Source organism: Chinchilla lanigera, unplaced genomic scaffold (genome assembly GCF_000276665.1).
Source record: "Chinchilla lanigera isolate Chin_1 unplaced genomic scaffold, ChiLan1.0 scaffold00067, whole genome shotgun sequence".
NCBI classification, from domain to species: Eukaryota; Metazoa; Chordata; class Mammalia; order Rodentia; family Chinchillidae; genus Chinchilla; species Chinchilla lanigera.
In genome coordinates this window covers 2132504-2157793 of record NW_004955468.1, presented here as the reverse complement: position 1 = coordinate 2157793, position 25290 = coordinate 2132504, and the positions used below count along the sequence as shown (strand labels likewise).

The window sequence follows — 25290 nt, the reverse complement described above, 5'->3', positions numbered from 1 at the left end:
AGTGGTTCAAACTTTACCCGACATCAGAGAATTCACACTGGTGAGAAACCTTATGAATGTAAAGAATGTGGAAAGGCCTTTAGTAGTGGTTCAAATTTTACTCAACATCAAAGAATTCATACTGGAGAGAAGCCCTATGAATGTAAGGAATGTGGTAATGCATTTAGTCAGAGTTCACAACTTATTAAACATCAAAGAATCCATACAGGTGAGAAACCCTACGAATGTAAAGAATGTGAAAAGGCTTTTCGTTCTGGTTCTGACCTTACTAGACATCAGAGAATTCATACTGGTGAAAAACCCTATGAATGTAAGATATGTGGGAAAGCTTATTCTCAGAGTTCACAACTTATTAGTCACCATAGGATTCATGCTGGTGAGAAACCTTATGAATACAGAGAATGTGGAAAGAACTTTAGTTATGACTCACAACTTATTCAACATCAAAATTTGTACTGGTGATAAACGAATATATGCAAAATAGTGGGAAGGCTTTTAACTACTGCTGAAACCATTATCAGAGAATTTATCTTAACCTTCTAGATACAAGGCTATAGAAACATTTTATTTGTTGGCTACAGTTTATTCAGGTGAAAAATTGTATTGGTGAAACACTATGAATTAAATATGTTTTGGAAACCTTTTAATGAAAGGTTATATTTATCTTATCCTTTCTGGCTTTTTTTTTTTTTTTTTTCAGTACATGGGATTGAATCAATTGCCTTCACATTGAGCTATATCCCCAGCCTTTTCCTTATTTTTTATTTTGAGATAGAGGCTCACTAAGTTGCTCAGCCAAAATTGTGATCATTCTGCCTCAGCTTCCAAAATGCTGCGATGACAGGCATATGCTAACAAATTTGGCTCTTTCTGGCCTTAAATATCAGAGAATCTATGCAGAAATGTAATTTTATAATTTTCATTCTTTTTCTCTCTCATTTTTTCTATAATAATTATATTATTATTTTAAATGATCTTAAATTTGTATGACTATAAAATTTACCTCTTCACACTTTGTAAAATACTTTTAAATTACCTTTAATAATAGAAAAGTGACCTTTTTGTTTGGTTTTTTAGTGCTTAGGATTGAACCCAGGGCCTTTGCACAAAGCCATATCCACATCCCTTTATTTTTTAAAACTAAGTCTTGCTAGGTCACTAGCAGGCTGGTCTCAAACTTGGTATCCTCCTGCCTCTGCTTACCGGAATGCTTGGATTACAGGCATGTACCACCATTTCCAGCTTGTGTGTGTTTGTGTATATGTATTTTAGAGCCAGGTCCCACTATATAATTCAGGTTGGCCTCAGACTTGGTATGTAGTCTCTGGGCTGGGCTCAAATTAGTGATCCTCTTGTCTCAGTATCCTCAGTCCTGTGATTATAGATGTGTGCCACCATATCTGGCTCCCCTTTTTATGTCTGAAGATGGCTGTTTGTTTTGTTCTTTACAAAATTAAGGCTTTCTTTTGTTGAAACCTTTATAAACTACTTTCTACTCAGTAAATAGGATGCTTTAATATCTTCATGAAGTTTCATTGTGATACTATAGTATCATTTTGTTTTATTTTTGAGACAAGGTCTCACTGTAGTCCAGGTTGTCCTTGAATTTGCTGTGTAGTTCAGGCTGGCTTGGAATATATGATCTTCCTGCCTTGGCTTCCCTAGAACTGAGATTTCAGGTGTGTACCCCACATGAAGCTAATACTATTTTATTAAGTCCCTATTGACAGATATTGTAGTTTCTTCCAGATATTTTGCCATGATACATGCCAAAATGCATGTCTCTGATGGACATTCTTTCTAGGCATATCTTTGTACAATGTCTTATTTGATTACAGAAATAAGGCATGAATATTCACTCTAAAAGATTTAAACTTTACAAATGAGATAAACATACTCTTTGTCTTTCATCTTGTACCCACTTTCTTTCCCAAAGAATAGTCATTGTCAGCTTATTACCATTCCTGGTGATTTTTCTGTTTGAGAGATAGAGTCTTGCTGTGTTCCCCAGATTAGTCTTCAACTTGTGGGATCAAGTGATCCTCCTGCTTGGGCCTGCCAAGTAACGGGTACAATATGTACCATCATGCCCAGCCTATGTTTTTATAGATATATTTTGCAGTAGAAATTATGCAATGGGGATGATTATAATACCTACCTCATTTTTTAAGAGAAGTAAATAAGACGTATAAGGTGCTTAGAGTTGTGCCTGCCATATAATAAATACATACCACTGTGTGTTAGTCATAGTTTTTGCATTTATTGTTGCCTTCAGTATTATATTTGTTAGGCGATTTTAACTTTCTGCAGAGCCAATTCATCATCAGACAGGGTATTTTTGTTTTGTTTTTGTTTCTTGAGGCAGGGTCTCACTATATGGTACAGGCAGGCCTTCAACATGCTTGTGTAGCCTAGGCTGGCCTCTAACTCTTGGTGATTCTCCTGTCTCAGCCTCCCAAGTGCTGGGATTACAGGCGTGCACTGCCACGGCCAGTTAGGTAGGATATTTTTAAATAAAAAAGACCCTTGGAGGGTAATGAATTTAGAAAATCTTCCATCACTTATTTCTTACTCTCATCCTGGTGTTGATAGGGAAAGTGATGTCAGTAATGGATGGGAAGGACTTCATTCAGTCTTCCTTTTTTGTTACATTATATTATACTTTGTGTGAAAAGAAATGCATATAGACAATACATTGGTGTTGCTTATTAAGCAAAAGTAAACAAACAGCATTATGTTTAAAAATTGACATCTATAGAGAAACTTTATAGTTACAAATTTAAAAGGCTATTCTGATTACTGTGCATTCTGATACATTTGGAAACCTAGCCAAAATTATTCTTAGGCAAATATAAATCACTAATATTGACTCAGAGAATTAGAACACTTAGAAGACTCGTAAACATACAGAAAAATTATGAGATCAGTCAGCTGTTACAAATAATGCAACAAATCCCACTTTTAAAGAAAAAATGTATTAAAGTAAAAAATGGATTAGGAGTTACCCCCGCCCAGAAAAGCTATTTTTGAGTGTCAGTTATGAAGATAACGCACATGCCCGAAGGAAATCAGCTAACTGTATCTATTAAAAGAGTGATAAAAATGTATCTAGTTGGGATAGTACCTACCTAAACAGCATGCCCAGGGCCCAGTTCTAGTTAACTGTGATGCTGTGAGAAAATACATGCCTGGTTTTACATGCTGTTGTGACTCTGAAAATCCAGAAATCTCTCTCTTTCCTCTGATACTAGGGATTGAATTTAGGGCCTTTGCACTGAGCTACATTCCCGGCCCATTTCAAATTTTCAGACAGGGTCTCACTAAGTTGCTAAGTTGATCAGGCAGGGCTCAAGTTTGCAGTCCTCCTGCCTCAGCCTCTCAGATTGCAGGGATTGCAGGTATGTGCCACCACATTCACTTTTTAAAGAACTGTACTTTTTGATGTATTTGATAACTTCTGATTTTTAATTGGCTATTCACAGTTTCAAAAAACATTGCAGGGCAAAGAAGAGATGTCATTTCTGCAAGTCACAAATGGCTAACCTTGGGTTAGTTTTTGTTCTGGACACTAGCAAAGAGCACACCCATGTCTCACAGGAGGATTTTTTTCTTTTGTTCTGGGATGAACTTTTAAGAGAGCAAATTCCTTGCTTCTAAGATTTGGGTGTTGGGGGAGGAATAATTTCCCTATAATTTCTTGGATGTGCACACTTTCAGTTTAAAAAATTTCCAGAGATAAAATAGCTGAATTCCAAAAATGCAGGATAGTAGAAAGGACTTGGTCTGGTTCAAATATTTTTTCTTACATGCATTTTCATTTTGTTTTTGATTTTTTGAGATACAGTCTTACTATGTAGTTCAGGCTGGCCTTGAACTCACTGTGTAATCCAGGCTGGCCCTGAACTTGTGCCATTCCTCCTGCTTCACCCTCCTAAATGCTAGGACTACAGGTGTGCACCACCATGCCTGGCCAACATGCATTATTTTTTATTCTAAGCATCACATCAATTAAAAAAGTAGGACAGTTTCAGGGCTGGGGATATAGCTCAGTGGCACAAGCACCTGCCTGGCAAGCACAAGGTCCTAAGTTTGATTGCCAGTACCAAAAAAACCCACAAAAAACCCACAAAAGTAGGACAGTTTCTTGAACATATACACATATATAACTAAAAATGAAAAATTTTAGAGTTAACCTATCAAAAAAAGCCATCCCACCCTAATTTTGCAGTAGAAACAGATACATCACTGGAATTATAAATTATGTTCCAGATCAAGGGTCAACAAAGTTTGTCCATAAAGGGGCAGACAGTAAATATTTTAGCCTTTTCCAGCCGTACTATTTTTGTAGCAACAGCTCAGCTCTGCTATTATAGTACAGGCGTTTAGTAATGGTCTCTTAAATCTTGACTTTAAAACACAAAACACCACAGATTTCCTTTTTGAGGTTTAAATTAATGTTTTGAGAGGGACTTTTATTGTACCTCAATTTTCATGCTCAGGAAGTAACACCTACACTGCATAGATACCATTCTGTAGAAGGATAATCCATGTATCCAGTTATAGAGGTTCGTTTTTCATGTTCTACCATCACTCCCTTTTTTCTCAAAACCTATGTAAGAGTATTTTTGTTTGTTTGTTTGTTTTTTGTTGTTGTTTTGAGACAGCATTTCACTATATAGTTCATACTGGCCTTGAATGAATTACATAGCCCAGGCTGACCTTGAACTTGGGATAATCCTCTTGCCTCAGCCACCTGAGTGGTAGGAGTACTGGCATGTGCCAACCATGCCAGCAAGGCCTTTTTTCTGAACACTGAATTACTTGTTTTTTTACAAGTAAAAAGAGGTAAATATTTTATAATAAATTTGAAAAAAGTAGAGTAAGCAAAATACCTGCAAATGGCAGTACTATAGAGATAATTCTGTTTTAATGTTCCACATTAATATCAACAGCAAAACTCCCCAAAACGAGAACAAACTGCCAAATGAAGATTTATTTTGTGTGCATATGTTGTCTTTTATTTATATAGTGCATGTGTATACAAACCAATGAAACATTTTAAATTTAAAAAATCTTTGCCCCCTCCGTTCCTCAATTTCTGTCTTCATGTGTTTCCTTCAGAATAATGTTTAAAGCTTACAAATCCCATCTATTTCTTCATTCAAACATTTACGTGCAAGTAAGTATAGTTGTATCACATAAATATTGCATCAAACTGAAATTTGCTTTTTTGCATTCAATTGCAGATTTTTTATTTCCCTTCAGATCTAGAGCTATAACTGAGTGTTCATGATTATAGTATGTTTATGCCCAAGACCTATTAAACATTTCGCTAATTGTGAGCATTTCAAATTATCTCCTGTTTTCCGTTTAAAACTATTCACTGGATGTGAGGGTGCCCACCGTATAATCCCAGCTACTCAAAAGGCGGAGGCAGAAAGATCAAAAGTTTGAGTTTAGCTTGGGCAATTAGTGAAACTGTCTAAAAATTAAGAAGGCTGGGAATATAGCTTGGTAGATAGAGATACAGGTGAACTCGGGTAACACTTCTGTGGGTTCCATCTCCAGCACTACAAAAAAAAAAAGAAAAGAAAAGTGATGCTTCAGGCTGCAATGTGGCTCAGTGGTACAGCCTACCATGCTGGAGGCCCCAAGTTCAATCCCCAGCACTAGAGGTGGGGGGACTTCCATAAATATTCTTACGTTCTTATCTATTTCTATAAGTTTACCAGGCTATTTCCAGTATTTTCTTTGTTTCTTAGGAAGATTTTCCTTATAGAACATTTCAGAGCATAAGAGAATGAAGAAACTGCATTCTAAATCCTTCTGGAATTGAGTGTTACACATGGTATAATAAAGGAAGTCAGCTTTGTTTTTATCCAGAAATAAAACTGAGTATGCCAAAGCCAATTATTTACTTACCTTCTGTTGAATTAAAATTCCGTGTTCTCTATTAAGTGCTCATATCCTCCTATCTACTCATATTTTGGTCTTCTATGTTCCAGCAACATTTCAGTTTTACTTTTCAGTAACTTTTATTACTTGGAAATACAAGATATGCATATTATTTATAGTTTGTTAACTGCATATAAAGACAATCTTCTAAACAAAATCTTTTTAACCTTAAGAAAGAGGGCAAACTCCCTCAGGAATCTGTGGCAGAAGCAAATCAAGTACTACAAGTCATAAATTTCTTTTAAAATCTTGTTCTAAAAGTTATGCTAATTTTCATTCTTTCTATAAGACTGTGGTTTGATGCAAAATGCATAATTTTTTTGAAAAATCATTTTTTCTCATGAAATCAGTGAAGCCTATGCTACTGGCAGATGCAATATTCCTTTTTTTGGGGGGGGGTCTTTTTGAGACAGGGTCTCGCTATGCTTTTCAGGCTGGCGTTGAGCTCACTTATGTAGCCTAGGCTGGTCTCGAACTCGCATCCTCCTGCCTCAGCCTCCCAAGTGCTGGGATTACAGGCCTGCGCCACCACGCCTGGCCCTGCAATATTCCTTTCTGTCAGAGCTGGAGGGTGAACATTTTGGTCACATCAAAACAAAAAAAGAAAAAATCGCAGTGGGAGTGGTGGCGCTATGCCGAAGGAGGATTGCAAATTCAGGCCCAGCCTGGGCAATTTGAGGCTGTCTCAGGAAGGGGAGTGAGGGCTGTAGCTCAGTGCAAAGGCCGTGTGTTCATTGCCCAGTACTGAGGAAAACAACACCAAACCAAAAATACGCAGGATCATACGCGTCGTTTCTCTCACAGAGTAACTCCTACTCTTGGCTGCAGGCAAAGAGCTGACAAGCAAAACAAATCCATCCTGCTTTGCGATCATAGTAAGTTACAGACACAGTCGCACTAACAGTCCATACTGTTTTCTCGCAGGCCCTCACATTCCTCAGTCCTACAGACCCCGACACACAATTAAAAAAAAAAAAAAATCTCCCTCACGAACCTAATTCCGGTCGCCCCCAAAGCACTGAGAGAATCACCTTCAGAAACATTCTAAAAACAAACGCATGGAGCCGTCCTTGGTTGGTATATGGAGCCCCGCCCCCTCTCCCGCTCCCCTGATGGGCTGCAAATAGTCACTTTCCATCCGTCCCTCTTTAATGGACGCGCAGCCATCCTTCCCCTCCCCTACCCCAGCCCGGACAAAGGACCGAAGAGCCCACCCTCGCAGACTCCAGCCTCGCTGGCTTTCAGCTGCACACAGCGGGCGGCCGTGACGTCGCCTTGCTCGCTAGGCTCCTGCGCCTGCGCACTCGGTGCGCCCCGGGCCTCCCAGCATCCCCAGCGTGCGGTGGTGCGGTGTCTCCGGCTGTGTGCCTTCGGTGGCGAGCGTGCCCTGGCCTCCGCTAGCCGTTACCTTGAGACGTTTTGGCGTCCCCGGGGAGTAGTCCTGGCTCAGCGCATTGGCCGTGGCCACCCTGGCGAAGGCGCTGCGGCGTGCGGGGTAAGGACCGGGGAGGGGAGGCCGCGCAGAGCGTCCGGAGCCCAGCGCCTGGGGCCCAGGGTGTGCGAGGAGCGCGGTGTCGCTGCCCGGGCCGTGTGTCTGTGGGCGTGACCTGTGGGCGTGGCAGGGCCTGGCTGTGGCATCGGGGCCCCGTGGCTGTGAGGCAGGGGCTGGTGTGCGAAGGCATGCTGTGGCTTAATTGGGTACAAAGCGTCCTGTGTGAACCGAGTGGCCGTCGCCGTGGAGTGTACATCTCGGACCAAGCGTCTTCTGCTGTGTAGCTGCACCCCGCCCAGGGCGCAGAAATGGCCTCTGGTCATCACCTGAGCGCCGCAGTGAAGAATCCACGCAAAAAAGCTGAGACGCGATCTTAGGCTTAAGAGTGCTAGAACTGAGTCCGGTGGGGAACACACTCCTGTAGTCAGTCCCAGCACTTGGCAGGGTGAAGCAGGAGGATCAAACGTTCGAGCCCAGTCTGGGTAACTTAGCGAGACCCTGTCTCAAAAAACAAAACAAAACAAAAGACTGGAGGTGTAGCTCTGTAGGCCCTGGTTTCAACCCCTAGTCCCAAGTCGGGTCGGGGAGACAGAGCATGTTAGAACTGGTGGCGTCCCTCGGGCTGCCTCGTCGGAAGACCCCCCTCTACACCAGGTCGCAATACGCACTGACATCGTACAGTCACAACTCGGGGAGTTGCAGCTGCTGATTTGAGAACCAGAGCTCTCTCCAGCAAGCTATTGTAAACTCGTTCCAACCCCAGCATACCTGACCTTGGTTTTTCTTCGACAGTGAAAAGAGTCAACAGTATTCTCTTACTTTACTCAGGATTTGTGTGTGTAGTGGTTGATAAGGGCAGTTGTGGTCATCGCGGTGTGGCCCGATTTAACCAGGCCGGTTTGAGCTCCCAAATAACCTAAATCAGCCGTGGCCAACATCTGGCACATGTGCCGCGGCGGATATGCAGAGCCCTCTCTCTCTCTCCTCACAAGTCAAATCGCCCCAGCAGCCGAGCATCGGATATTTAGGTTTAATTGCAGTGTTGACGCTTTGTGATAAATAAGTGGGTTTGGGGTTGTAGTTTGGGCACTCAACTCTTAAAAGTCTTGCCGCCGCTGACCTAGATATTAAAATTTTCTCCTTTCCCGATCCTGCTGATTTTTTAATTTTCTCCCCCATTTGTGGGGATTGAACCCAGGCGCTTTACACTGAGCTTCATCCCCAACTTCTCTCTTTACTCCTACCCGCCCTCTACCCCTCCAACCCTCCTGTCTGTGTGTGCTCAGAAGCAGGAAAGGTTTTATTAACTCAAGGTATTTTGGGCCTTCTGAGCCCTATCTCATCTCATAGTGTTGTTTCCTTTTTCCAGCTCTGGCCTCTGCAAAGTCTCCTTCTCTTGACAAACAAACCCCAAGGAGAACTGCGCAGGTCTTGGATTTCTAAATCATGGCCCGTGTAAGTTACTGTTTATTTCCTTCTGGAAATGCTATCACTTAAGATCCTAGAAATATTCCTTTATCCTGAAATTTCTTACCTATCAGAGCTTTCTCCCAGAACCTTTTTCCAGTTCTTCCAAATCCAGGGAGGGATAAAGTTAAATAACACATTGCCTATCCTATGTGCCCTCTTTTTTCCCGTCATTGTCCATCTATTTGTTGAAAAAAATTATTCAGCTTCTCCTATATATGCTGAGTCTTCTGCTAAAAGCTGCAATGAAATAGAAGTGAAATCACTTGAAGGAGATATTTGACCATCTTTTTTGAGTTACTAAAAAAAAAAAAAAGGATGGGCCCATTTGATACTCACAGAAAAACTGAACTTTCTTACACTGGAGTTTTCCGGGTATATAAGATTTGCTATTGATTGGCCCGAGACTCAGTGTATAGTTAGATTTCATGCTTTGTGAAACTTTTAGTATTGAGTAGGGATGCAAATTAGGCTCTTGCAAAGAGAGAGATCCCCTTAAGAATTGCATACCAGTAACAAAGTTCCATTTATAGCTGAACAGAATGTCTGGTTTAGAATACTTTCCTGATTCTGAATCATGATACGTTGGTACCCTCTAACTTATATACAAGGAGTGCATCTATTTATGGGTAAAAATGATAGCAGTTAAGAAAATAATCCAGATATATCCGTAATCACATAGATTCAGAATTAAGGAGGACTTTAAGGTTATGTTCAACCAAAATAACTAAGTATGGAAGAATGATTAGGTCTCATATAGCCATTATATGGGCTAGTTAATGTACAGCCAATTAAAAAATATTCGAGCTGGGGATCTAGCTTAGTGTCACAAGTACCTGCCTGGCAAGCACAAGGTCCTGAGTTGGATTCCTGGTACCAAAAAAAAAAAAAAAATTTCATTAGAAAGTCTGTCATGCTGGATGTGGTGGAACACACTTCTAATCCCAGCTACTTGGGAGATTGAGGCAGGAGGAATGTAGGTCAAGCTAGCAAGGATAATTTAGCAAGACCCTATTTCAAAATTTAAAAAATAGGGCTGGCATGTAGCTCAGCACTCTTTAGGTTCAGTCCTCAGTATTTAAAAAAAGTCCTAAAAAGGAAAAATACTTAGGATCTGCTTCTACAGTAAATTGGGAAGGAATTCTTTGTATGTAGTCAGATCCTTTTCTAAGACAGTTTATAGGGAGTCTTTTTGAAAATATCTGTTCTTAGGACCAGGTATTGTGGCACATGCCTGTAATCCCAGCACTTGGGAGGCTGAGGCTCTTAGCCAGATGTGCTGCATGCCTGTAATTCCAGCACTTGGGAGGCTGAGGCAGGAAGATCACTTCGAGTTTGAGGCCAGCCTGGGCTACATAGTGAGTTCAAGGCCAGCTTGAGCTATATAATGAGACTCTTTCAAAAAACAAAACAAAACAAAAAATGAAACAAAACAAAAAATTGTTCTTTTTGGGTGTGGTGGTGTGTGCCTATAATCCTAGCATTGTGCGAGGCTAAAGTGGGAGGGTCACAAGTTCAAGCCCAGCCTGGGCAATTTAGCAATTTAGCAAGACCCTATCTTAAAAACAAAAAATTAAAAAAGGGTTGGGGATGTAACTCAGTGTGAGGGTCCTGGGTTTAGTCCCCAGCATCATAAAATAAATAAAATAAAAATCTGTTCTTTAAGGGGACAGGAGTAGAATTCACATTTCTTGATAATTTATGAGGTAGACATATAGCAGGCAGAAGATTTAATAGTATTTCATTTAATGGGAAAATGGTTATTTTTTTCTTTCCCATACATGTTTGGATTATTGAGGTATGCTAGAATATATAAATGGTTGTGTCTATAACAGCGGGATCCTTGAGGATCTTTCAGATACGCTCATTTTCTAATGAACTATGTTACACCCTTCTAGCTCAAGCCTGTTTGCTTGGTATAATATTCCATTTCTTGCAATATTTCCTCCATATTTTCTCTTCCATATTAAAACAAATTTTCTTTATGTCAATTATATATGATTTGTTGTTTCAGGGATCAGTGATGTTCAGTGATATATCCATAGTCTTTTCTCAAGAAGAGTGGGAGTACCTTGACTTGGAACAGAAGGACTTATATAGAGATGTGATGATGGAGAACTATAGCAACTTGGTCTCACTAGGTAAGGTTATCTGCCTTTAGTAATTCAGACTGTATTTTATATAACATAGTTTTCTTCTCTGAAAAGTTAAAGAATTTTTTTTCAAGAAACTATCTGAATTTCTGCTTTAGATGTTTTATTACTTGTTGTATAGCTGTAAGGAAAATAGCTAAATTCTTTCTTGTTTTTTTCTCTACCAAAAGAACACATGTGGCTGGAGATGTGGCTCAGTGGGTAGAGTACTTGTGTAGCATGTAATAGGCCCTGGAATTAATCCCCAGCATGCCCGCCCCCCTCAAAAAAGAACATATATACTTGCTATACTGGTAAGTTAGATCGCCAGGATTTATTTACAATTTAAGATAACTCATTACTTTAGTTAGTAAACAAATGTTTTTATCTAATTATCAAAAATTAAAAATCCAAGAACTTTGCTTTTTTTTTTGAATCGGTCTCACTGTGTGGAGTTCAGGTTGGCTTTGAACTCATTATGCAGTGCAGACTGACCTCAAACTCGAAGTGATCCTACTGCCTCACCCTTCCAAGTGCTGGGATTACAGGCACTACCACACCTAGTAAACTTTGCTTTTAGTAGTGTATTAATATCCTAAGAAGGAAGAATAGGGCCAGGGATGTAGTTCAGGAAGACAGCATGTGCCTGGTAAGTATGAGGCCCTGAATTTGATTCCTGATACTAAAAAAAAAAAAAGAAAGAAAGGAAGGAAGAAAGGAAGAAGAGAAAGAGAGAAAGAAGCGTAAATGTTTTTTGGGAAGCTTCTTGTTTTCCTCTCAGCAGAATAACAATAGCTAATAAAATATATATATATATATATATACTATTATCAGGCAATGTTAGGTATAGATACACATTAATGTAATCTGTGCAACAGTCACTTGTGCAGGGGGAATAGTGGGGATCAAACAGAGATTTTCTATTGTTGAACTACGTTCCCAGCCCTGTTTTGATTTGTTATTTTTAAAATATAATCTTGTTAAGTTGTCAAGGTGGCCTTGAATTTGGTGATCCTCCTGCTTCCCAAGTAGGGACTTAAAGGTACAAGCCCATGTACTCAGCAGATAGGCACCGTTATTATCACTGTTTTGTAGATGAGGGAAACAAACATGGAAGTACCTTGTCTTGGATAATGTAACTGTGATTTGGCAGAGGCAACATGTGGTGTATGTTCTCAACCACTATTTCCTCTGAAGAAAGAACACTTGTATGAGTATGAATTTTAAATTTTCTGTCTTTCTTTAATCTCTATTTATTGTATAATCTTCATGTGAACATTTTAAAAACACCTTTCCCTTCTTTGCTTTGAAAGCTTTATCAGTTGTCATTTTAATCTATAGTGTATTACAAATATAACCAGGATGAACCAATAAAATTTCTAATTATTTTTTTCTAAGCAGGATGCTTCATATCTAAACCAGATGTGATTTCCTTATTGGAGCAAGGAAAGGATCCCTGGAAAGATGTGAGGAAAGGAAGAAAACAATATTTAGGTGAGTGAGGGCCAATCAAGCTGGGTGAATCACACAGCTAGTTGGGGAAAAAGCACAACCTTGTGATGTTTAGAAAACCATTTTTAAAAGTCCTTTGCCCAAAGGCAAATGTTCTAGACCAGAGAAACAAAGACTTGGCTGGGGATACTAAAAAAACTACTCTTTTTAGTTGTTGTTGTTTTCATTTTTTTTCCTCTTGAAAGGTATTCTTTTTGTTCACTGATGACAACCATTTCCATTGCTTTATTTTTTTGCATTGGCAGATAGATGGATGAATAGATAACCTCTGAGCTGGGCACTACTATAGCTGTCATTATAATGGTAAACAAAACCAACACAGCTCTTGTCCCCATAGAATTTACTTTGTAATAAGAAAAATCTAGCAATTATAAACAAATAGAAATTAGAATGTTAGGTGATAAAAGAATGCTATGAAGTAAACAGAAAAAGGAGATAGAAAGTGCTGTGGGAGGGGAGGACTATTTTAATTATGGTCAAGGAATAATGCTTTTTTCCCCACTTTATTCATAAAATTTTAAATGGTAGCTTTTTTCTTTTTACTTTTTTTCAAAAAATTTTAAAGTGATATATATGTTGTATTTTAATAATATATATTTTATCAGCAACTTAAGTTTCTTTTAAAAATTTTATTAGTGGGGCTGGGGATTTAGCTCAGCAGCACAGCGCCTGCCTGGCAAGCGCAACATCGTGAGTTCAATTCCCGGTACTGGAAAAAAAAAACAAAAAAAAAAAGAAGAAAAAAAAAATTTTATTAGTACTATACTTGTTTGCAGTTCATGCAGTTTACAGTCATCTTGGGGAGTGGTTACCTATACATAACACATCTTTTTTTAAATCTTCTCCTCCCTCCCTCCTCCAAATCACGTTTCATTTTTCATTCTTGTTGATATTATTAATCTTAGCTCATGTTATGGCATATAATGTTTACATTATCTGAGGTTATTAGGTTCCTATACACAGCATATCTTTATTTTACTTATTTCCTCCTCATGCCTGTGTTTTTTCCTTGGACCATTTCCCTATTGCAAGAGATCCATCTCCTTGTCCCCTTCTAGCCATCCTTTATTATTCTCTTTGTACTTTACCTCATTCAAGTGAAAGATACTATATGGTATTTAAGCTTGTGTGTCTGCTTTATTTCACTCAACATTATATTTTCCAGGTGCATCTATTTTCCTACAAATGTTTTAAATCTGTCATTTTTTATAGCAGAATAGTATTCCAAAGTATATAGATAAGACATTTTCTTTATCCAGTCATCTATTGATGGGTATACAGACTGTTTCCAGGATTTAGCTATTAGAGCTGTGCTGCTATAAATATTAGTATATAGGTGTCACTGTAGTAATGATATCTTAAGCTCTTTGGAAAATATATACCTAGCAGGGGATCACTGGGTCATATGTAATTTCAGTTCTTTGAGAAATCTATACTGATCTCCATAACGGTTGTAGTAGTTTACATTTCCACCAATAGTGAAGGAATATTCCTTTTTCACCACAGCTTCACCAGCATTTGTTATTGTTTGATTTCTTAATAATAATTCTTATTTTTTCTGGAGTAAGGTGCAATCTTAGTTTTGTTTTAGTTTGCATTTATCTAATGCCTGAAATGTTGAGCATTTTTTCATATATTTGTTGACCATTTGTAACTCTTCCTTCGTGAAGCATCTGTTCATTTTTCTTACTCATTTCTTGACAGGATCTTTAATTTTAGGTGATTTAATTTTTTTTTTTTAGTTCATTGTCATTCTAGATATTAGTCCTTTGTCTGAGCTGTAGCTGGCAAAATTTTTTCCCGTTCTATAGATTGTCTCTTCATAGTACTTATTCTTTTGCTATACAGAAGCTTTTTAGTCTGATATAATCACATTTATTGATTCTTTCTGTTATTTCTGGTGTAGTAGAGGTTCTGTTTAGAAATCCTTTCCTGTGTCTTCAAGTGTTTTACCTATTTTATCTTTTACTAGGTTTAATGTTTCTGTTTTAATGTTTAAATCTTTCCTCCATTTTGATTTTAGTTAGTATATGGTGAGAGATAAAGGTCCAGTTTCAATTATCAGCACACAGATAACCAGTTTTCCCAGGATTACCTGTTGAATGACTGTCTTTTCTTCAACATGTGCTTTTGGCCTCTTTGTTGATGATCACATAACTGAATGTATCTGGGGAATATCCTCAATTCTGTTCCATTGATCAATGTATCTGTTCTTGTTCTAGTACAATGCTGTTTTTATCACTATTGCTTTGTAGTATAGCTTGAAGTTAGGTATTCCTATTCCTCCTGCTTTGTTCTTATCTAAAATTGCTTTTGCTATTCTGGATTTGTTCTGGTTCCAAATGAATTTTAGGATTTCTCCTCCCCTGCCCCCGCAAGGTCTGTAAAGTATGCTGTTGGTATTTTGATTGGGATCGCATCAATTCTGAATAACATTTTTGGGACAGCCATTTTGACAATACTGTTTTTGCTTACCCAGGAGCAGAGAACATCTTTCCATTTTCTTTTCTTTTCTTTCTTTCTTTCTTTTTTTTTTTTTTTTTGAGACAGGGTGTCACTGTATAGCCCATGCTGGCCTCAAACTCAGCAATCCTCCTGCCTCAGCTTTCTGAGTGCTGGGATTACAGGCATTGGCCACCATGCCCAGCATCTTTTCCTTTTCTGATGTCCTCTTCAATCTCTTCAATTTTTTCGAGTACTGTAGTTTTCTTTGTAGAGGTCTCTCACTTCCTTTGTTAGGTTAATTCCTAGATATTTCATTTTTCTTGAAGATTCTGTGAATGGTATTATTCTCATAATTTCCTTTTAATCCTGTTTATTGTTGATGTACATAAATGCTAATGATTTTGTATGTTGATCTGGTATCCTGCTACACTGCTAAAGTTTGTTATTAATTCTAAGAATTTTTTGATGAGTTTTTTGGGTCTTCTATCTAGAGTATCGTGTAATCTGCACATAATGTTAATCTGAGTTCTTCCTATATGTATCCTTTTTATTTTTTTCTTTTGCCTCATTGCTCTGGCTGTACTATGTTGAATAGAAGAGGTGCTAGTGAACATCCTTGTCTTGTTCCTGATTTTAGGGGGACTGCTTTTAGTTTTTCCCCATTTAGTATGATGCTGACTATTCATTTGTCATATATTGCTTATATTTTATTCGGGTATGGTCCTTCTATACCTGTTTTCTTTAGGTTTTTTTTTTTTAATCATGAAGAGGTGTTGAATTTTGTCAAAAGCCTTTTTTGCATTTGTTGATAAGATCATATGGTTTTTGTCCTTGCTTATGTTTATATGATATATTACTATTGACTTATGAGTGTTGGACCATCCTTGCATCTCTGAGATGAAACCCATTTGATCATAATGTATGATCTTTTTGATAATGTGCTGCATTCTATTTGCTAATATCTCATTGAAGATTTTTGTATTTGTCTTCATTAAGGAGATTGGCCTATAGTTTGTTTTTTTTAGTTGGGTCTTTATCTGGTTTTGTGATCAGTGTGATACTGGCTTCCAAATAAATTTGGGAGCACTCCATCCCTTCTGATTACTTAGAAGAGCTTGAGGAGTATTGATGATATAACACCCTTAAAGCTTTTGTAGCATTCTGCAGGGAATCTGTCAGGTCTTGGGTTTCTTTACTTTGTCAGTTAGATTGACAAATTGTTAGATTACTTTGTCAATTTCATTGCTTGTTGTTGGGTTGTTAAGTATATTTATGTTTTCTTATGTTTTCTGGTAGTTCGTATGTGTCTAGAAATCTGTCCATTTCTTCAAAATTTGCTAATTTGTTGGAATATAATTTTTCTAAGTAGTTTTACTGTCTTCTGGATTTCCTCAGTGTCTGTTGTGATTTCACCTTTTTAATTTCTAATTGCATTGATGTGAGTCCTTTCTCTTTCTTTTGGCAAGTCTGGCTAGGCGCTTATCTATTTTATTTATTCTTTCAAAGAACCAGTTCTTCGATGTATTAATTTTTTTTTTTTAAGTCTCAAGTTCAGTGATTTCCATATTCATCTTTATAATTTCCCTCCTTAATTTTAGTTTGGGGCTGGTTTGTTGTTATTTTTCAAGTATCTTAAGATTTCTCATAATTGTCTGTTTGAGCTTGCTCTGTTTTCCTAATGGGAGTATTGATTGTGGTAAATTTTCCTTTTAGAATGACTTGAGGTTTTTGTTGTTGTTGTTGTTGTTGTTTTCTTTTCACTATGCAGTTCAGGCTGGCCTTGAACTCACTTTGTAGTACAGGCTGGCCTTGAACTTGCAGTGGTCCTCTTGTTTTAGCCTCCCAAGTGCTGGGATTACAGGCATGTAAGAATTGCTTTCAGAGTGTCCTAGAGTTTTTGGCAAGTTGTACCATCATTACCATTAGCTTCTAGAAATTTTGTAGTTTCTTCTGCTATGTGTAAGGAGTATGTTGTTAATTTTCCAGAAGCTTTTGCCTTTTCCACAGTTTCTTTCGTCTATTGATTTCTATTTTCATTGTAGAGCAGTCTGATAGTATGCATGGGGTAATTTCTATTCTTTTATATAGATTCACTAGCATGAAATTGTCCACTCAGGATTATTCCTATGCAATTAAGTCAGCTACAGTATAGTAAAAGGCTAATCTGTTACAGTGGTCTACAAGGCAAGTTGAGAAATAACATACAATGAGACCCTCTTTTGGGTATCCCTTTATCCTAGAGAAGAAATTCATTGTTCTACTGTAAGTATCATAACAACCCAAGTCTTGACCCACAGTTAATATGTCCTAAACTAATGGCTATGTCTCCTCTAGTGGTGAAAAGAGCATTTAACAGTAGTTTTATAGAATCAGTTATGTAAAGCTCAGGGAATTGAGCACTGGTTAATGCCACAGGAGGGAAATGAAGAGAAAAAGGTTTGGCTTTTAAAGTCATCTGCTATGCAGAATGGGAAGAAGGAAATTGGGAGGGGGAAGATGCTAATGATGGTAAGGGTATGTTATATATTTACAAGAGGTTAACAGGGAAAACTGGGCACAAAATTGGTAGTGAGAAATGGGGATGGGAAAAGATTCTATGACTGATTTAAATATGAGAGACAAAGTTAAAGGGAGACCATTAATAAGGGAGAGAGGAAAGAAAAGAAAAATTAAGAATGAATAAGATACAGGAGAAAGAAGTCAGGTGAAGAGATAAAAGTAGGAAATATATAAAGGGACAAGGGAGAATTCCCTTACCCTCTATAAACTATACTGGGCGAAAAAAAGGCAAGAGGGAAATAAGCACACATACACAAACAGACATCCTCATAAAAGGAAAAGGGAAAAATAATGAAATAAAAGTACGGGGGGAGGGGGAATATACAGAAGGAGGAAAACAGCAAAGAATAAAAAAATTAAAAATACAAATGAAAAATAATACAATCAAAGAATAGTGGAAGAAAGTTTTCTATTATTTTGGACATGTGGCTCTTATACTTAGCCTACTTTAACATTTTTGTAATAAATGATAATGGATTTTTCAGTGTGCTGTTTTATAGAAAATCACTATATAGTTTTTGTTTTGTGAGCCATTTTCATTTAGTGCACTGTCATTTTATAAAAACAGTTTAGAAGTTTTTCTTTTTTTACTCAATTGAAATAGAATTTGGATTTAGATGGCTTGTCTTTAAAGGTTTATATCATGTTAATATTATCCCTTAGTTGTTGCAGACTGATCAGGTCCTCAACCTCCCAAACAGCTGGCAGTAAAGGCTAAATAAAAGAGACAAATTGACTGATTTCAGGGCTCCAAGAGGATCAAAACTCTCTTACAGAATTTGACATTCTCTGGGATCTAAGACAAAGATCTTGTCTGGGTGGCCTGTATTTATTTAGTCATCAGAACCAAGCGGTGGGGGTCGGGGGATGGATACTGAAGAAGGGCAGGATTCTACCTTTAATGGCAGGGCTGTTCAAGGACCTGGGAACTCTGCTCAAGGGCTTCTCCAAGTAAGACATTATGTTAATTTAGGAGAACTATGTTATCTCTAGGAAGGTCTCTACCCAGGAGTGAGATGCCTGCAACTACAGTCTTTATCTAGTTAATTGAGGTTGGAGCCAGGTGTCCTTAGCTCTGGCCTTGTCCTGTCCTTTGTCTCATTGGCCACTATAGGTCTCATTCAGTTAGGACCAGTGACCCACAGAGGTTCACTTACTATGAGTCCTCTGCCAAGCTCCAGACAAGGGGGCTAGGCCTTGGACAAACTCACAAGTAAACATGAAAAACCAATTGGTTAATGTAAATCCTGCTCAGAGCTGCTTCATAGTGGTCTCCATCAGTTTTAATAACTTTTCTTTTGGCAGTACTGGAGAGTGAACCCAGGGCCTTTATAGTGTGCTACAACCTCATCCCTTTCTTTTTTTTTAGTTTGAGATGGGGTCTTATTAAATCACTAAGTTGTGCAGTGTGGGCTTACACTTGCATTCTTCTGTCTCAGTCTCCCAGAGCACTGGGATTACACGAATCCCACACGAATCCACTGGGATTACATGAATCCCACCACAACCAGCTTTTAGAAACTCTTTTAAAGCTTTTTCTTAGGATCTGGATGTGGTGGTCCATACTATAATTCCAGTGCAGTATTCAGGAAAGCTAAGCCAGAAGGATCATAAGTTCAAGTCCTGCCATGAGTTTAGTGAGACCCTGTCTCAAAGTTAAAAAAGAAAAGGGCGGAGGATGTATCTCAGTGATAGTATTTCTGGGTTCAATCCCCAGTACTACTAAAGGGGAAAAAAACTTTTTTCTGAGGAAGCAGATGGTAAGCCTGACCACATTCTTCATTTGTTCTGTGGAAATTTATTGGTTTAAACATGATAAGCTAAGTGTAGTGGTACACATCTGTAATCCCAGCACTTGGGAGGCTGAAGCAGTAGAATTGCCATGAGTTCAAGGCCAACCTGGGCTACATAGTGAGACTTTGTCTCAAAAAAATGATCAGTTATATAGTCCAGAAAAATAATCCATGGTAGTTGTATTTTAAGTTATTGCAATCAGCTGTATTTTAAAAGTTATTGCAATCATCTGCTATCATCTTATTCTCCATCACATTTAAAAGTTATTGCAAACATCAATTTGAGACCCACTGTTTTAAAATGTTTGCTTAATCAATAATCTCCTGTACTTATATGCACTCACCATTTCTCCCTTTGCCTTTTTTCTCTTTTTCAGATTATGTTACAGTATTCAAGTTTGGTTGACTATTACTTTTGTTGTCTTATTTCAACTGTAAAATTTATGTTTTTTAGAAAAAGAAAACAGCATGTGTTTGCTTTCTTTTTTTCTTTCAGATTTGGAGGCTAGTTATGAAACCAAGAAGTTATTTTCAGAAAATAACATTTATGAATTAAATTTATCCCAGTGGAAGATAATGGAAAGAATAAAAAACCATGGCCTTAAGGGTTTCCTTTTTAAAAATGACTGGGAGTCCAAAAGAAAAGTTGAAGGACAAGAGGGACCTCAAGAGAATTATTTCAATCAAGTGAAAGTTATATCCGAAAAAGTATCCTCTTACCAAAAGCACACGCCTGTTACTGCACATCAGGAGATTCATTTTGTGGAGAAACCCTATGAATGTAAGGAATGTGGGAAGGCTTTTAGAGTGCGCCAACAACTTACTTTTCATTACAGAATTCATACTGGTGAAAAACCCTATGAATGTAAGGAATGTGGGATGGCCTTTAGGCAAACTGCACACCTTACTCGACATCAGAGACTTCATTCTGGTGAAAAACTTTATGAATGTAAGGAGTGTGGGGAAGCTTTCATATGTGGTCCGGACCTCAGAGTACATCAGAAAATTCATGTTGGTGAGAAGCCCTATGAATGTAAAGAATGTGGGAAGGCCTTTAGGGTACGAGGACAACTTACGCTTCATCAGAGGATTCATACCGGTGAGAAACCTTATGTATGTAAAGAATGTGGGAAGGCCTTTAGACAGTATGCACACCTAACTCGACATCAGAAGCTTAATATTGCTGACAGACTCTATGAGTGTAAAGAATGTGGGAAGGACTTTCTGTGTGGCTCTGGCCTTAGAGTACATCACAAACTTCATACAGGTGAGAAACCCTATGAGTGTAAGGAATGTGGGAAGGCCTTTAGAGTACGACAACAACTAACACTCCATCAGAGGATCCATACTGGTGAGAAGCCCTATGAATGTAAGGAATGTGGAAAGACTTTTAGTCGTGGTTATCATCTTATTCTCCATCACAGAATTCACACTGGTGAGAAACCTTATGAATGTAAGGAATGCTGGAAGGCTTTTAGCCGTTACTCACAACTTATTTCACACCAGAGTATTCATATTGGTATTAAACCTTATGATTGTAAGGAATGTGGAAAGGCTTTTAGACTACTCTCACAACTTACACAACATCAGAGTATTCATATCGGTGAGAAACCCTATAAATGTAAGGAATGTGGGAAAGCCTTTAGGTTGCGCCAAAAACTTACTTTACATCAGAGCATTCATACTGGTGAGAAACCTTTTGAGTGTAAAGAATGTAGAAAGGCCTTTAGACTTAATTCATCTCTTATTCAGCATTTAAGAATTCATTCTGGTGAGAAACCGTATGAATGTAAAGAATGTAAGAAAGCCTTTAGACAACATTCACATCTTACCCATCATCTGAGAATTCATAATGTAAAAATATAAGGAAGTCTAATCAGTCCTATGTTATGAACCTTGTATGAATGTAATAATCTCTTTTGCTTCACAGATGTTTTGATTAGGCAAAGAGATTTTATGCCGTTGAAGGAGTGTTAATATATTCTACCATCATTCAAACTTGAAGTTTCAGCACATTAGTTTAAAAAACTAACTCTATTAATATAACAAATGTGGGAAAGATACTTATCTCTGTTCCATCACTTTCCTACTTGTGTTATATTAAATAAGGCACTTAATTGCTCTGTGCTATAACTTCTTTCTTCGTAAAATGGTGATATAAAACTGTGACAAAAAATGGCTGCAAATTCTTTGACATTTTTTCCATCAAGAGATGGAATCCACATCCCTTCTCTTGAGTATGAGCAGACTCTGTGATTGCTTTCCCCAATAGAATATAATAGTAATACTTTTGTGCCAATTTCTGGGCACTGAACTATACCCCCAGCCTTATTTATTTATTTATTTATTTATTTATTTTATTTTGAGACAGGGTGTTACTAAGTTGCCCAAGGTAGGCTCAAACTGACAATCTTCCTGCCTCAGCCTCTCATAGTGCTGGGATCATGGGTACCCACCAGGCCTGTCTTGGGGTTACTTCATTCCTTGAAATACTTTCGTATGCCCTAACTTGTCATGTGAAAAAGTCTGACCTCTTTGCTGAAGAGCCCGCATAGAGAGGCTCTGAGACTACATAAACAGGGAGAGGCACCTTGCTAAATCTAGTCTTCCAGATATACCTGATAAAGCACCAAACATTTGAGTACGACAGTTTTGGATTCTCCAGATCAGCCACCAGTTGAACACCATGAGCAATCTTAGCTGATACCATAAAGAACAGAAGAATCAGCTACTGTGTCCCTTCACAGCAGCCTGCTCTCTCCTGTAGAGCAAACTTCTTTTCCTACTTTTACATGCCCCAAATTTGCCCTGCAGAACTTGTTTCTTTTCCTACCTTTAATAAATACAAAACTTTGCTACCATTAAAAGAAAAAGAACAGAAGAATCAACCAGCTGTATCTCTGCTCAGGCTCCTGATGTATAGTCATGAAATAATAATAAAATTTTTTAGGCAAGTATATTTTATTTTACTATCATCCTTAATGTTACTCTTTGGAGAATTCATGTGGAAAACTATAGGCATGATGAATATAGAAATGGCTTCCACCAACATTCATTGCTTATTGAACTTCAAAAATCTTACTCTCATTGATATGTTGGAAGTGTGAAATTCTTTTCCAATTTAATTAAAAACCATATATTCTACAATCTATATTGTCTAAATTAACACCCCTAAATGAGATCACCCAGACTATACACTTTTTTGTTGTGATGCAGTCAATGTACAGAGCATCTCCTGTGAAATATTCTTGCCAAAAAATATTGACTTAGAATTACAGTTGAATCCCTGAATCTAATTACCAGTTACCAGGAAATATGTAGAATTTTTAAAAAATTAATGACACAAAGAAGCAAACAGCTACATCCAAAATTTGGGAAATTTTACTAAACTAATGCCTTCATTTCCTAACTAGTACATGTCAAGAAAGTTAAAATCAATCCTATAGTGGTACCTCAATACTGATTCCAGAAGGTACAACCCATACCACAAGCAAGGAGCACCAAATTGGGCTGGAAAGAATAGCAGGTCACAAGGCAGTCAGTCAACAGGACAAGTGCTAGCTTGCATGTCAAACTATTAGTTTGACATCAAACAAAACATCAAATCCAAACTATTAGTACTGGAACAAAGTTTTAATGAATTTCAAGGCAGTTGAATACTAAGGTATAACTGTATAACATATGGAGCATATTGGTATCCTGCACTTAGAAAATGTACTTGGAGCCAGATGTGGTTGCACACACCTGTAATCCTAGTACTCAAGAGGCTGAGGCAGGAGGATTGCCTCAAATTCAAGGACAGCCTAGACTACATCGTGAGTTTAGGGCCAGCCTAAATTACAGAGTGAGACTGTCTCAAAAAAACAAAAATTTAAAAAATTTTTAAAATAAAAAATGTAACTTGGGATATGCTTTAATGCATGGCAACACAGGCAGGCATAGAGATGATTATCATGAAAAAAGTTTATACTCCAGTCCCTAAATACAGGCACAGCTTGCCATACAAAGCAATGTGGAGAAGCCCTCAAGTCTCTCTAAGTAAAAGTGAGAGAGCAGAGCTCAAAGCCTTTATTAGTAATTTTGTGAGAAAGAATGGGCAAGGGAAAGTAGGCACACTAAGTTTAGGATTGGATAGTTTGATCTTGGCAGGCTCTGGGTGGGGTGGTTTAGGGCAGGGGGAATGGTGACATAGTATATGGGTTTGATAAAAGTGATGGTTAGGTGTAGGCACTGTGGATTAATAGTAAAGGCCTGTCCACAGTGAAGTTGTTTGCTACCAGTGGATTAGCTAGCCTATGAGATCTCTTTGAGATCAAGGCCTCCAATGCCAGAGCATCAAGGAAACAGCAATACAGACAGTGCAATCCTGATTGGGACAAATAAATGAAAACATTTAATGTATTGTGGGAATGCAAACATGGATTGGATATTAAATGATACTAAGAAATGAATTGTTCCGTACATTGGGCAGGATGATGGGATTAATGGGTGTGTGTGTGTGTGTGTTTAAGTCTTTATGTGTTATGCACCTGTACTGAAGTATAAGATGAAATTATGTCATGCCCTATGATTTGCTTTAAAATACAGTCAAGCACCATATAATGATGTTTCAGTCAACAGTTAGCCACTATACTACAGTGGTCCTATTAGATTATATCACCTATTAATGTCATATCTATCTTACTGTGTTAAAGTACACGTTATGATATTTGTACAATGAAATTGCCTAAAGATACATTCCTCAGAATGTGTCCCTCTAAATGACTGGAAAAAGATGAGAATGAAAGATGAAATAAGCTTGGCAAAATGTTGCTAAGTATTGAATCGGAATAATGATACGCAGAGTTTATTGTGTTTTTTTTTTTTTTTTTGACTGAGAATCAAACTTAGGACCTTGCCCTTGCCAGGCAGGTGCTGTGCTACTGATCTATATTCTGGCCCCCATTATGAATTTTTACTACCTTTATATATATTTGAAAATTTCCATAAACTTTTTAAGATTAAAAACATCAAATCTAAAGTTTTAGACTATTTAGTGATTAATAATAATCTGTTACTTACAAGTTTTTATTTGTAGGATATAACCAAAGTTCCAATTGGTAGAAAACCTAAAACAGTGCATTTAGAAAACATGGATTGAGCAACCATTATTTGTCTTGTTCACCACCATGTACCCCCATCTACAGTGTCTGTCACTTAAGAGGCAATTGATAAATGTGGTTAAAAAAAAATAGACATTATGTTAAGACAGAAGATAGTTGAAAAGTAAAAGAAAAGCTTAAGGTAAGTAGCAGAAAGTAATTTATATGATAAATGAAATATAATTGATAATAAGATAGTAGACTCTGAAGCTGGGCATGGTGACATCCACCTGTAATCCCAGCACTTGGGAGGCTGAAGCAAGAGAGTTGCTGCGAGTTCGAGACCAGCCTGGGCCACAAAGTGAGCTCAATGCCAGAATGAACTGCATAGCGAGACCCTGTCTCAAAAAGACAAAAAAAAAAAAAAAAGAAACCCAAAGTATAGATAAATCAAAGAGCAAAATCAAAGGTAGACAGCAGTAAATAGGGAGACAGATTTCCGGCAAATAGAAAGGAATATGGAGGGAGAAGAGATGAGGATGGTAAAGGACTACAAAAAGAATTAAGATGTGTCATATACATGTGTCAATTATCTGCAATGAATGTAGGGCAAACATGTACTAATAAAAAAGTATAAACGATGCATACTGAAGTTCTAATTAGATTTAGAATGTCTCCTCTCTAGAAATCTGGTACAATCTCTTGACAAAAAAATAGGTAATAAAATACACCTTTTGTAGGTCTAGCCTGGATTTGTCGTCTTATATTATTTTATTTCTGTTGATGGTCTTCATGTTGGTAGGTTGTCATCACTGCTTTAATTTCATTGGCTGTTCATGGATTATTTAGGGTTT

The 25290-nt window shown here is 37.7% G+C and overlaps 1 protein-coding gene across 1 annotated transcript in view; it reads left to right on the top strand.

Annotated features, from left to right (window-relative positions):
- LOC102029951 (zinc finger protein 850) overlaps nucleotides 1-25290 on the top strand; it is a 277918-nt gene that overhangs the window by 22918 nt on the left and 229710 nt on the right. Inside the window, 2 exon segments of the mRNA XM_013522334.1 lie at nucleotides 23-452; nucleotides 20192-21209. Coding sequence (XP_013377788.1) covers nucleotides 23-452; nucleotides 20192-21209 — 1448 coding nt within the window.